General features: G+C 31.2%; 1 protein-coding gene across 9 annotated transcripts; it reads right to left on the bottom strand.

The window, feature by feature from the left end:
* Positions 1 to 5,145: 5,145 nt before the first annotated feature.
* On the bottom strand, positions 5,146 to 11,974 carry LOC120282249 (dehydrodolichyl diphosphate synthase CPT3-like). 9 transcript variants are annotated; one of them, XM_039289017.1, is made up of 8 exons: positions 11,875 to 11,974; positions 11,609 to 11,710; positions 9,003 to 9,110; positions 8,789 to 8,919; positions 8,488 to 8,558; positions 8,300 to 8,364; positions 8,113 to 8,206; positions 5,146 to 6,114 (listed from the first exon to the last, which is right to left on the bottom strand). In XM_039289017.1, the coding sequence occupies exons 6-8, from the start codon at positions 8,305 to 8,307 to the stop codon at positions 5,245 to 5,247; spliced, it is 972 nt and encodes a 323-aa protein (XP_039144951.1). In that variant the 5' UTR covers positions 8,308 to 8,364; positions 8,488 to 8,558; positions 8,789 to 8,919; positions 9,003 to 9,110; positions 11,609 to 11,710; positions 11,875 to 11,974; the 3' UTR covers positions 5,146 to 5,244. The 9 variants fall into 9 exon arrangements, with proteins under 9 accessions (XP_039144951.1, XP_039144954.1, XP_039144955.1 ...); XM_039289020.1 differs by having other exon boundaries at positions 8,488 to 8,551; XM_039289021.1 differs by having other exon boundaries at positions 8,488 to 8,547.
* Between the last annotated feature and the right edge of the window lie 871 nt (positions 11,975 to 12,845).

Genomic DNA, 12,845 nt, shown 5'->3' with positions numbered 1-12,845 from the left:
AGAATACATCTCAAGTTCGTATTTTTTTTTAAAATATAGAAAAATTGATCTTTCTCACTACAAACAATCAAACTATTGTTTATAAAAAACTTTTGTTGTTTCACTATAGCATATATGGTACATTATAACATATATGAATATATATGTTAGGCCTCATGATCAATTCAAATATTTTTTTAAATTACTAAAATTTGTATATAAGATTTATTTTATTAAAATTTTGAAATAATAGTAATTTTTAAATTAAAAAATAAAATGTGAAAAAAATGTACCAAGTGGGATTTGATCTTGGGTGGACCAAAATATCTCAAACAATATGGATAGACCCACTAACCACTCAAGCACACCCACATTCCACACTTCCATATGTCCAAATATTATATTTTATATTTAATTAATTATAGAAAAATCGAAAACCACCAAATCTTATATTGTTTAAAAAGTATTATTCCGGTGCCGAGGGGGGGCTTCAGCCCCTGCTAGCCCCCCCTTGGTTCCGCCCCTGTATATATAATTTTTAGAATGTCTCTAAAAAAAATATTTTGTAAAACATCCCTAACATCAGGCCCCACCATAGTGGAATTCTAAGTAGCATCTCTGGATTTTTTTCCATCACTCAACCTAACACCTCATCTGTTTGTTTTTTTAATTTTTAATACAACTGTTCTACCAACGTTCGCAAATACTATATATATATATATATTATAAAAAATATGTGTAATATTTATTTATAAAAAAAAATAATTGATGAATTATATATCAAAAAAAAAAACTGAGGATTTTACCATTTGTTTTTAGACTAAAAATTTCAGAGTGTTTATGACTTGAAAAATTTAACCAGCAGGATAAAGGCATATAAATAATTTTACAAAAATTAAAAAGAAAATAAACAAAGGTAGAAAAAAGGGAAAGTGAGAAACTCACCATTTGTATGTATTAAAGAGTACTAATGTTAATCACTTACAAAATTAATAAAAGCAATGATTAAAGAAGAGTGTTTCTGAAGTGAAAACACTGATCACTTGAAAATTAAACCCAAAAGAGAAAGATAAAGCAAAAAGAGCGAAGGGAAGGTAAAGTCAGAAATAGAACAGTGGGAAGGACAAATGGTACTATGGAGGGTATTATGGTCATTTGGAGGGCATTATGGTAATTTCGCAATGAAAAATCTAGGGGAGGTGGTGAATTGGTGGTCATTGTGGTGAGGTGGTTTTTTCTTTTCAATTTTCTTTAACAAAATATCATTTATTAGAAATAAAATTTAAAGTAATAATTTTGTCCTGGGGAAATTTTTATTTTTATAAACATCTTTTATTTTATCATATTCACAGATAAAAATAATTCATTTTGATCATTTGATGATGTTGTGCTAAATATTTATTGACCATTTATAATTCAAAAAAAATTACTTAATTATCTCTGTTTTCAAATGTTTTTGGTTTATTATCATTAATTTTTTTAAAAAAAATTATATCCAAAAAAAATTTGACAAATGAGGTCATTTTTTTTAATAATAAATACGTATACGGTTAGAAACATGCACAAAGGGATAATGATAATTTGCTTAAAAACATGGGGATTAAGTTGCAATCTAGCATTAATAATAAAGGGTTTGTGATATTAAACCAAGTTTTTATAATAGGGTCAGTGTGCCGTTGTCCACTAGATCACAAGTTATTCAGTGTTATTAAATAATTTGAAAAAAAAAAATCTATGGTTATGTTATAAATTAATTTATTTATATTTTATGGGTTTTCTAAAAAGGTTTTTTATATATTTCAAATGGCTCTAGCTTTCCGTACAAGTGTGTGGGGCCCATGATAGGGATTAGGGATGGGTTGAGGATAGGGTCGACACGTGGCTTCTTGTGAATGGCCAATGCACTTCTCCAAACGCGCTAAGATGTCCTTTTCTCTATTTTTGGTTTTATTGGGTTTTACTTACAAAATGAAGTAAATACTGTATATGGCAAAATATTTTTTTTTAATGTTTAACGTTTATTTATTATTAACATTAAATAAAACATTCATACACAATTCATTTTGGAGTACATGATTCTGTTACCATCTATTAAAAAATATATAGTATATATTTTTTATTTTTTTAATGATTAAGATATAAAATAATGGCCAAAAGCTTAATTTAAGCTTGATTGCTATACATAATATATAGCAATACGTTCGTTGTGGACATTTCACTGAGTATTAAGAAAAAACAAAAAATAAGAGAGGAAAAGAGACAGAGATAAAGGTGAGAAGAGAGAGCGACCAGCAGTAGTAAAAAACAATGGTTAAGGGTTATTACTGAGTTGGAAACATATGAATTGGTTAGTTTTTAAAAAAAAAATATTCAACGAGTGAAATCTGGTTGGATAGCTATGATTGAAGGGTCATTATTGAGATGGTGATCGAACGATTATGATACGAGAACTATGTATCCCACTTTGTACTGTTTATCCCATTCAGTATTTTTTTATATCACTATTAGTGACACTATTGTTAGTACTATTGATAAATGTTGTTCATTTCACTACTCACACCACTGGATAATATGCTTAAATCCAACGATAAACATACGTATAATTCTTATCATACCGATTCAACCCAAAACCACTAGACCCGACTAAGGTAGGGGCCGTGTTTGGTTCACCCAAACTATGAACCAGACCAAGTGGGTTAAACCTATCAAACCTACCTAATCAAGTTGTACCCACCTCTGAAAGTGTCACTAGCAAAATAAATAATGTGGGGGTGTTTTTATTAAATGTTAACAAAAAAAAAAGTACTAAAGGTCAATAAAATGAACGTTATACGTTGGTATCAATTGAGATCAAAACATCATTTGTTGTCCTATTCTATATTCATATTTATCCGGATATGTCTGAAACGTAAATATATATATATATATATGGGATAATGTGTTTATTTGTTTATTATAAAAATAGGGACCAAATTGAGCAAGGGAAAGATATGTTTTGAAATGTAATTTTGAGAAAAGCAATGTCACGAACCCTACTGGACGAACACATGGAGGAGCCATGCTCATCACCGAACCGTGCCCTCACCTTATGCGAGATGGGGATCGAACTCGAAGAGCTACGCTCAACACTCGGTGACACCCTACTAAAGGGCACGATGCTAATAAACCAAATGGTCGTTGGCGAAATGTAATTTGTGTTTTGTATGTGATTAAAAATTGGAATGTAAGAAAATTAAAAGAATAAAAAATATATATCTCTTATATATAAACAAACTCACTTTTTTTTATTTATCCAAAAAAATTTATATTAATTAATTAAAATAATTTATTTCATGAATCAAAGAATTCATAGGTGGTTAGATAAATTTAATTATTTTTTTCTCAGCTTAATGAACTTATGTTGATTTGTCTGCTTTCTTACAAGAATGACCAAATAGATGATATAATTAAATTATGACTTGCTTAAAATACTTTTTTGTACAATTTTTTGTAACTTTTTAATAATAACAAAATTAAATAAATTAATAATAAATTTTTCTATATTTTTTATCTTAACAAAAATTAAACTGCTACTAATGGTCTCTTGACATATTGACATCAAAGGTTCTGTAACTTATCGGTGATAATACCGAATGATTGAGCGTATGGTATACTTTAAAAGCCACTGCTAATGATAATTTAAAAAAATATTTATTTTAAAAACTTAAAATAAAGACAAAACTCAATTTGAATTATCTAACAAACATTATTCAAACATGAATTCATGGTATATTTCTCAAAAGTCAAATCATACTCATCTGCTAAATATTTTCCATTTAATGATCATGTTTGTTTTTAATTTTATTTTTCTCAATTGCATGTCAATGGTTAAACAACTGTGAAGCACCTGCATGACATTGGATGCCAACCTTCTTTGCATGAGAAAAGCACATAAACACTTGAAAAAAAACATGCTTATAATTTTTCTTTCTTAAATGAAATGTGGACAACTAATATGTCAGGGACGTGACACGCCCAGTAGTCTAGTAGATCTAATGTCAATGGATCAAAAAATCATTAATTACTTAGAATTCTCAATGAATAATTATTCTCCAATAAAAATGATAAATATATATTTACTATTAATTTGTATGTTAATTAAGAATTGATTACAGGATCAGCATCAAATGCATTAGAATGTTAGTTTTGATATTATATTATGAGAATTTTTTCTTCTGAGCATTAACCAAAGTATTAATTGTTTTAATTGAAAATTAATAAACTAGTTGAATTAGAAGTGATGAATACTGCAATTAAATCACCTAAACTTCATCTCTACTGATCATCTCCTTATTATCATTCCACAATGAAACTTGTCCTTCTCAATCTCCATTGATGATCAAAGTTCAGGTTGAAGAGGCAAAATAATAACTAAATAAAAGGCCTACTAAGGACTATTTATTCAGACAAATAGATTATTATTATTATTATTATTATTATTTCTAAAGACGTCTAAAAGTGATTATTAAATTTGCATCTCATTGCCATTGTCCATTTGTATACAATATTTGATAGTAGTTAACAACACTTCATAAGTGCCTAACAAACAATATAGCAACACAGTAGTTGACTGTAAAATCTGTATATCACCTCTACTAATAACAATTGTTTAATCATGGTCTAATGTTTCCCATCAAATATCTCTAGATTTTAAAAATCCGTATCCAAAAAATATAAATGATTGTTAATGTTATTCACATTATCTATATAAATTTGGCCGCTTAAGCAATTGAAAATGAACATAGTTTTTGAAAAGAATTTCAATTTATAGAAATCTTTAGAGAGATTTTGATCTATGTATAAAATAGTCACAAACTTTCAAGCAAAGATAAATACTTACAAATGAAGATTACTACAGATTGAAATGCTTAAAAAGGTTCAACATTTAAATTCTGAACATCTCTGCTGCTCAATGTACAAAGTTTTCCTTTTTTTAATTAATTTATTTAATTTCTGGCATCCACAGAGAACAAGATAAAAAAAAAATTAATCCAAGCATAAGCATCCATAAATTTATATTTAGAGATGAATAATAAATGTATTCCAAATAGACACATACCAATCTCACTTTTTTTTAGCATCTTTGTGTTGACACAATAAAAAGAGTGAATTCTCGACAAAATTCCGAATGCTTCAAAATCTTCATTCATAGAAAAAATTAAAAAATCGTATCACAAGCATCACAAGTATTGTTTTTCATGCCGGAAAAGAACTCGAAGCAAAACATCAATATTTTTTCTTGCTCCTCATTCGTTTTGCATGCAAGGAAGAATAGGCTCTCTGATACTGCAAAATAGACCATACCAGATGCCTAAGAGAGAATTCCGGCCACAAAGCACCCGGATTTTGCAAGTGACAATACGGCGTCTGCCACAGAAGAAAATTACTTAAGCGAGACTCTCCCGATGTCCTAACGACAATATCAGGTTCCGGGCAAGAAACACTGTACAAATGCTGCTCCAAATCTGCCACCGAAACCAAGCCTTCTGCGGAATTAATACATTCATTAGAATACCTTACAGCAAGCATTTTATTCACATTAGCACAAGATTCTTGAACAGCATGCAGAATCTCATGAGTAGAAGTATAAGCAACACAAACTGAAAGCACAGGCCCCGTATTCTTGCCGGTGACTGTCATTGCCTTTTTAGCTGCTAACCTCACAGGTTCAGTCAATAGATTTAACTCGCCCCAAAAATTCACTCTGATATCGTACTCGTTGACCACGCTGGTTTCCTCTAACAACTCATCAATCTTCTCTTTCAGAAGATTCATTAAGGATCGGACTTCATCCGGCTTTCGTTTGAAGTTGTCAATACTGAAGGCATAGACAGTCACATACTTCACACCCAATTCATAACAGTATTGGAGAGTAGATGTTAGAGAAGAGAAGCCAGCACTGTGTCCAGTGTCTTCTTTGGAATTATGTTTCTTTGAATATCGGCGATTTCCGTCCATAATGAAAGCGATGTGTGCAGGCATAGGACCAAAAGAGAGCACATTGAAGAGAAACATCCGCATGGAAAACCATATCCTCCCAAAAATATTGGAACTCAACTTGAAATTGTTCTGCCTCTTATACTTCATTTTGAGGTCCTGAGAAATTCATAGAGAAACAGAATTCAATATTATAAATTCAATAGTGCAACGGTTTCATGTGATTTGCACAATGAAATCAGATAATTGGCAAGAAATTCTTAATTTAGAAAGCAATATAACAACATAAGAATCAAATTTATTCTCGACCTTATTCAGCCTTTTGAGGCCTAAAAAATCCATATAGAATGACAAATTATAATTTAATACAAAATTTGATCATCTCAAACTTCTATGTGACAGGCATCATCAAGCGATCAGAAAATTCACAAGTTCTTAATTTGTTATTTATCTACAAGAGCAATGACAAAGACCTTGGATTTCACAACTTTATCTAACTCTGAGATTGCATTATAGAAGCATTAAAAAAAAAGACAAAAGATAGCTTCAAACTTCTGTTTAGTTAAAGCCGCAGAGAAAGCAGGTATTTTGCAACTTCCAAACTTCATATAGATCATAAACAAGAGGTGAACAAAGACAAAAAAAGTTCTAAATCATGTAACTCAAGGATTGAGATGCATATATCAATTTAACTAAAAACAATCAAATAAAAATTAACAGCAATAATTGATAAACAATTACAGTAACTAAGGAAAAAAAAAAGAAGAAAAAGAAACTAGAGAGCAAACCATGCTATCATGGAAGATCGACTTCACCGTCATAGGCACCAGCGCCAATGAGATTGATCCTGCAACCCACTTGGAGTGAATCGTTGATGACAAACATGAAGGGTTTTCATGTTTGATTTCAACAAGAGCTTTGATTTGAAATCTTAAAGAGATGACCTTTGAGACCGAAGAGATCTTGCTCCGGCGGCAATTATTGTTGACACATGAGAAAAATGTGACATAGAAATATATTTTTATATAAAAAAAAGCCACATTCTAAATTATTTGCAAAATATGAAAAATGCCCATTCATTTGATTTTAAAATTTAGCAAAAGTAAATAAATAAAATGTGAAACAATTCAGATTCTCAAACCTCAGTGGTTGAAAATTTGCTGAAAAATAAAAAATTTTAAAAAATTAAAATTCGAGCTTATTTATCAAACTTTAGTGGTTTAAAATTTGCTGAAAATTAAATATTTGGGCATTTTTCACATTTTACAAATAATTTAAACTTGATTTTTTTAATATATAAAAATCTATTTCCATGTCGTGTACTTTCTCATGTGCCAACAACCACCACTGGAGCAAAACATCTCTCGTCTCAAAGGTTTTCTCAATAGAGTTAAAATCAAAACCCTCATTTTTCAACAAGTGAAAACCCTTCATGTTTGTCATCAACGATTCGCTCCAAGCAGGTGACAAGATCAACCTCATCAGCATCGGTGTCTACAACAATGGTGAACACCCCTAATGTCTTCTCCAATGTTTCTCTAAAAAGTCCAAGTCCAGGTCCATGTCAAATCCACTGGTCATAAAAATCATTTTACTATGTTTACAAATCAAAGAATCAAATTAGAAATCTTTTTACCTCACCGCAAAGCCAATTCTTAACCTGTGCAAAATCCAATTTATGGCTGTCAAAGGCACCATAAATTTTATTTAATTCAGCAGACTTCGGTAGAAAATATTAGAAGTACACCTACCACCACCATGATATATCCAATGTTCTCATTTAAAGTCACTAGAAATTCCAACTCCACACCTAACATAGAGAGACACCACATGGGTCGCATAATTTCTTTGGGCTAACCACAGCAATGAGCACTATTATTTCTGATTAGGATTTGGAGAAATCACAATTTGAAAATTTTAACAAGCTAGGTGTATGCCTTAGGATATAAAGGTGGTTAACAAAACGGGTGGAAAATGGCAAATACCTGTCAGGGCAAAAACTAGCATCTGCAAAAAAAAACATGGTAATAGACAGTAGGTAAACATTCTTAAGATACCAAAATCAAAGTGAACTACTACTACTACTACTAAACTGAAGAGCAAGGAACCACCTAGAATCACAGAGATAAGAACAAGAGATCATATAGAAGTATATACCTTGGTCTCAGTTTCCAAATATTTTTCCTCAAAAAATTCCTGTGGATTTGTTTCTACCGCACTGCCTACATCTGGTTGCATCTCCTCTGACATCCTAAACATGAAAGCACATAATCAGTTAAAGTGTCGATCTTTTCACATGTACAAGAAGGCTTGTACAGACATATCTGGTAGAGAGAATTGATACCTCTCCATCAATGTCAGATTATCCACAAATGTCCTGTTCCCACTGATAGACTGTCCCAACTCTTCCTATGAAGCAACAGAACAGAATCACAAAGATTTAGCAAATTCAAATGGAAATAGATGGATAATACTATTTGTAAATCAGCATCTTCAAAAACACCATGATAATTGAAAGAGCATGAGAAATACCTTGCATGCATGCAACAAGGTGCTGTTTAGTCAGCTTCAGAAAATGGCATTCATTTCTTTCTAGCTAATCACTTCATGATCAGAAAATGCACCCAAAATAATAAAATAAAATAAAATAAAATGATGAATTAAAGTGATTGCCAAGACATGATAAATTGACCAAGAAACAGAAACAAAAATTTTGGACTAGAATCTCCAATCACCTATTCCTTTCTGGAACTTGTTATCTTTTGTTATTATTTTTTTCCACAAAAAATGATACTTGCAATATTTATTGATCAGAAACAGAAAACATGCATACTCAATCTGCTTCTTCTTCAGTTCTGAATTTGAGGACTGGAGATGGCATGTATCATCTAAGAAATTGATCCATGTGTGAACAATATTTGCTTCAACTTTGCATGAGCCAACAGATCTAGAAAGCTCATCCTCCTATATTTTGAAAAACATGGCAAACTTCAGATCATCTTTTGATGTTGGGGACAAAAACATCAAAATCAGAAAAAGCTTCAAACCTTTGCTTTCAAATGCAAAAAAATTCGATTAATAGACTCATTAAATTGATCCCTCTCCTCCCTAGTCTTATTAAAGCGTGACAGAGCAGATGCCAAAGACATATTCACCTACAAGATTCAGTTAAAATATGTAAATCAACATTCAAAGAACCATGTATAAAAAAAGCTATAAATGCTAATGATAATGGAATAGCTTGAAGCAAAGATAGACAGAAACAACCAGCTTCACACTCTCCCTGATAAAATGAAGAAAGACTCATAGCTCATGGAATTAACAGTGAGGATATATAGAAAAATCGCAGTCAGGATATCATAAGTCACTTGGTACACAGAATAAGGAAAAATAAAAAATTCAGATCCAAGAATTTTATAAGCAAGGAAATATCTCATGCTGAGGGTCCACAGAATAAGAAAAAATTAAAAAGTTCAGATCAAAGAATTTTATCAGCAAGGAAATATCTCATGCTGAGTTTTTAAATTTGCATCCCCTTAATAGATAGTAAGGGAGGCGCTTACTGAACTTGCCACTACCATAAAGCTTATCACCCACAACATCGTTATGCATAATTAACCACACATAATTGCCAAATAATTACAACTTAAATAGAGGGAACTCCGTGGTGTGAGAACACAAAAAATGAAAACCAAAAAATGTAAAAATATGAAAAGGAATAATCTAGCACAGCCGTCTAACATGGTTGAGTGTCAAGCTGTCATCAACTGCTTTCAAAACAACTTTAGCTTAGTATCTACACAACAGCAACTTCAGATATATTATGATCAAAGACAATAGGATTGAATTCTTTCTAATTGACAAAAGGAAAAGCATCATTGAAACATAAATAGCCTACCAAGAAACAGCTGAAGGAACCAGATTCCTTTAAATTCATAGTTCCTTCTCTGACCTCTAATCCAATAAAAAACACAAAATCCAAAAAAGCAGAAAAGAAAAAGATGTCCACAGAGGGAAACCAATAGAAACAAACTCACAAAGGATACGCTTATGTCCAAACTCTCTATAAAAGATATTAGCATTCATAACTTAAGTGCTTCCGACCACTCCCCACTAAAGGAACAAGACTGTTCCAAAACTCTGCTGAACCACATCTCACAGTCAAGCATGGTGATTGACCATAAATTCCAACTGCCAAAAAGATCAAGGAAATACAATGATACAAAGGATAAATGCCCATGCCTTCACTTGCATATGTGGTTGAATCAAACACTTCAGTTCAGCTCTTCATGAACTTTCAGTAAAAATCTAAATGCAGTCAATTGACAAGCTTATTTGTGAATCTAAGGCTAGTCATTAATGAGTAACCAGAACTGGCAATAATCACTACCACCATTGCATTGGTTTGTCCATTGCACAACAAGCAGTAAAGTCAGTGCAACTGCAGAAAACAGGACAAGGAAAGCCCACTACAGTACATGGGAAACCACCTACAAATTACACTTGCATTATTTTATAGAAGTCAGTTCGTCACTCCAGAGAATTCATGAAAAGTGTCTTTCCTTGTATTTTGATTCTGCATTTATGCTGTTTATGTATGAAAACTTATGTCAGTATTCCAATTAATACCATAATCTCCAAAACAACAAAAATAAACCCTCACTCTTCATTATAATTATAGTTACATAGTTATATATATATATATATATAGATCTATATCTTCAAGAACCTACTAACTCGGTTAACAGCAAACCAATAGCTTCCAGGGAAGAACATAAGCATGTAGAGCGGCAAAACAAAAGACATCTATGCAGGCTAATACCAGAACAACCAGTAGTTCTGACCCCGCTAGCACATTACTTCCATCTGTCTCATATGTATCTCGAACACCACAACTATCAGAAACATAAACTATCAAACCTTTCTCCAGCCTGGTGGTAATCAAGAAACCAATAAATTAAAAGAAAAAAAAAATTGCATCTCCAAGCTGCACGACATGAATCTAAAGTATTTAGCAAAATATTTTGTGCTCTTCTAAATTTATAGTCACCATATAATGAGCATGTATGAACACATCACTTGTGCTCATAACTGTCGGGTTTTTAAAGAAAAAAAAGATTCTTTCACATGTTAGTCCAGTCCAATCCAATCCATCAGTAAAATAAACTGAGCTGGTATCCACTAGTTGACAGCTTATTTCATCAACTATGTTTTTTCTTGTTGATATACTTAATTCCCTATTCCACTTGTTGTTGCATTATTGCAATCAATCCTTCTCCAAAGTTTTAAAAGTCATGCAAATGGACAGGTACACTGGATTCATCACCATGAAACCTAAATTAGAAGCAAGATGCCAACTGACACTTTATCCAAAAGAAAAACATAATACCTACATATATGAACATAAAAAAATATGTTGGAATGGAGTGCAACTGTGCAAATTATCATGAACAATTCTGTCTCAAAATGCAAACTTTCAGATGAATAGTGAAGAAATCATATTGATCTAAGCTGGAAAAATAAAAGTAATTTCCATGACTAGGAAACACAGAGCAGAAATGTAGAAGAAAAATTAAAAGCAGGAAAATTTAGATATAAGAAATGATCCAGCAGGAGAAACACAAACCAGAAATACAGAAGAGGAATTCATTACCATTGGTATACATCTCAACATCCATGTCAAAGAAACCCTTCAACTCCCCTACCCAAAACAAAGCCTTCACTGCCCTAGAACCTTGCAAAGCTTCAGTAAAACCTGTCAGGAAGCAAATTCATTTAGCTTAATCTAACAACAAACCAAACCAAATATTTTTTGATACTTTTGCAAACACAAAGCGAAGACATCAGAGAAAACCATCAAATTTTCAAAAGCATCAGAGAAAAACATCAATCTAAATATTTTTCAATCCTTTTGCAAACCTTACTGAGCGGCCAGAGAAGAGACAGCAAGACACTTAGAAGAGGCGGCGGCGGCGGCGGCGCAGCGAGAGATGAAGCGGCGAGAGAGAAATTGGTGTTTTTTTCTATATTAATCTTTATATATATATATATTATAAATATTGAAAAATCAAATATTAATAAATAGAAATGGTTTCAAATAATATATTTTATTAAAGAAATTGAAATGTGTACGACTAAGTAAATAAATATTTTATGGGAAAAATACAAAAAAACGCATGGTTTCGAGCTTTTCAGAAAATAAGGAATGAGGAATTTTTTTCGATTCTACGTGGTTTTTCAGATTTGCAAAAAAAGGAAAAACCGTTATCTCAAAGAATTAATTGTGTTAACTCACGAGCAAAAATCGTCATTTTATTTAAAAAAAATCAACTTATATGACATAAAAAAATATTTTTTTTAAATTTATTTCTCTTCCAAAAATTTCACTAAACAAGAAAAAAACTTAAATTCCAAAAATCAAAACAAAATCATGTTGAAAAAAATCTTGCTTTTTAAGCTCACATAGTGATTTTTTTACATAAATGACAATTTTCGCTCGCTAAAACCTGAAAAAGTTAACGTGCTAATCTGGTTTTTCCCTTTTTGCAAATCTCGAAACCATATCATGAATCAAAAATTCCTCATTCCTTATTTTGCAAAACTCGGAAACCACATGGGTTTTTTTTGTACTTTTCCCATATTTTATAAATCCTTCACATTAAAATAATTTATAATTATTGTCTGATAAATTATTGTATATATATATACTCTTAATTGTATTACCTAGAAATGTTTTCATCTAAACTCTCAATTTGAAATGACATATGATAGCTCTTAATTAGTTTATATATCATATCATGATTTATCCTCAAAAAATTTGATGAAAATAATCAAAATGAAATTTAGGTGATGAATAATCAAATGAAAATAAGAAAATAGTCATAAATAAC

Source organism: Dioscorea cayenensis, chromosome 18 (assembly GCF_009730915.1).
Source record: "Dioscorea cayenensis subsp. rotundata cultivar TDr96_F1 chromosome 18, TDr96_F1_v2_PseudoChromosome.rev07_lg8_w22 25.fasta, whole genome shotgun sequence".
NCBI lineage: Eukaryota > Viridiplantae > Streptophyta > Magnoliopsida > Dioscoreales > Dioscoreaceae > Dioscorea > Dioscorea cayenensis.
Note: the sequence above shows the minus strand (reverse complement) of the source record. Positions and strands in the feature narration are given on the sequence as shown.

Excerpts from the sequence above, each read along its gene's own strand:
- LOC120282249 (XM_039289016.1), bottom strand. Across the intron at positions 6,115-8,112 it reads ATTTGGAAACTGAGACCAAG|GACCTCAAAATGAAGTATAA; the intron begins GTATATACTTCT and ends TGAATTTCTCAG.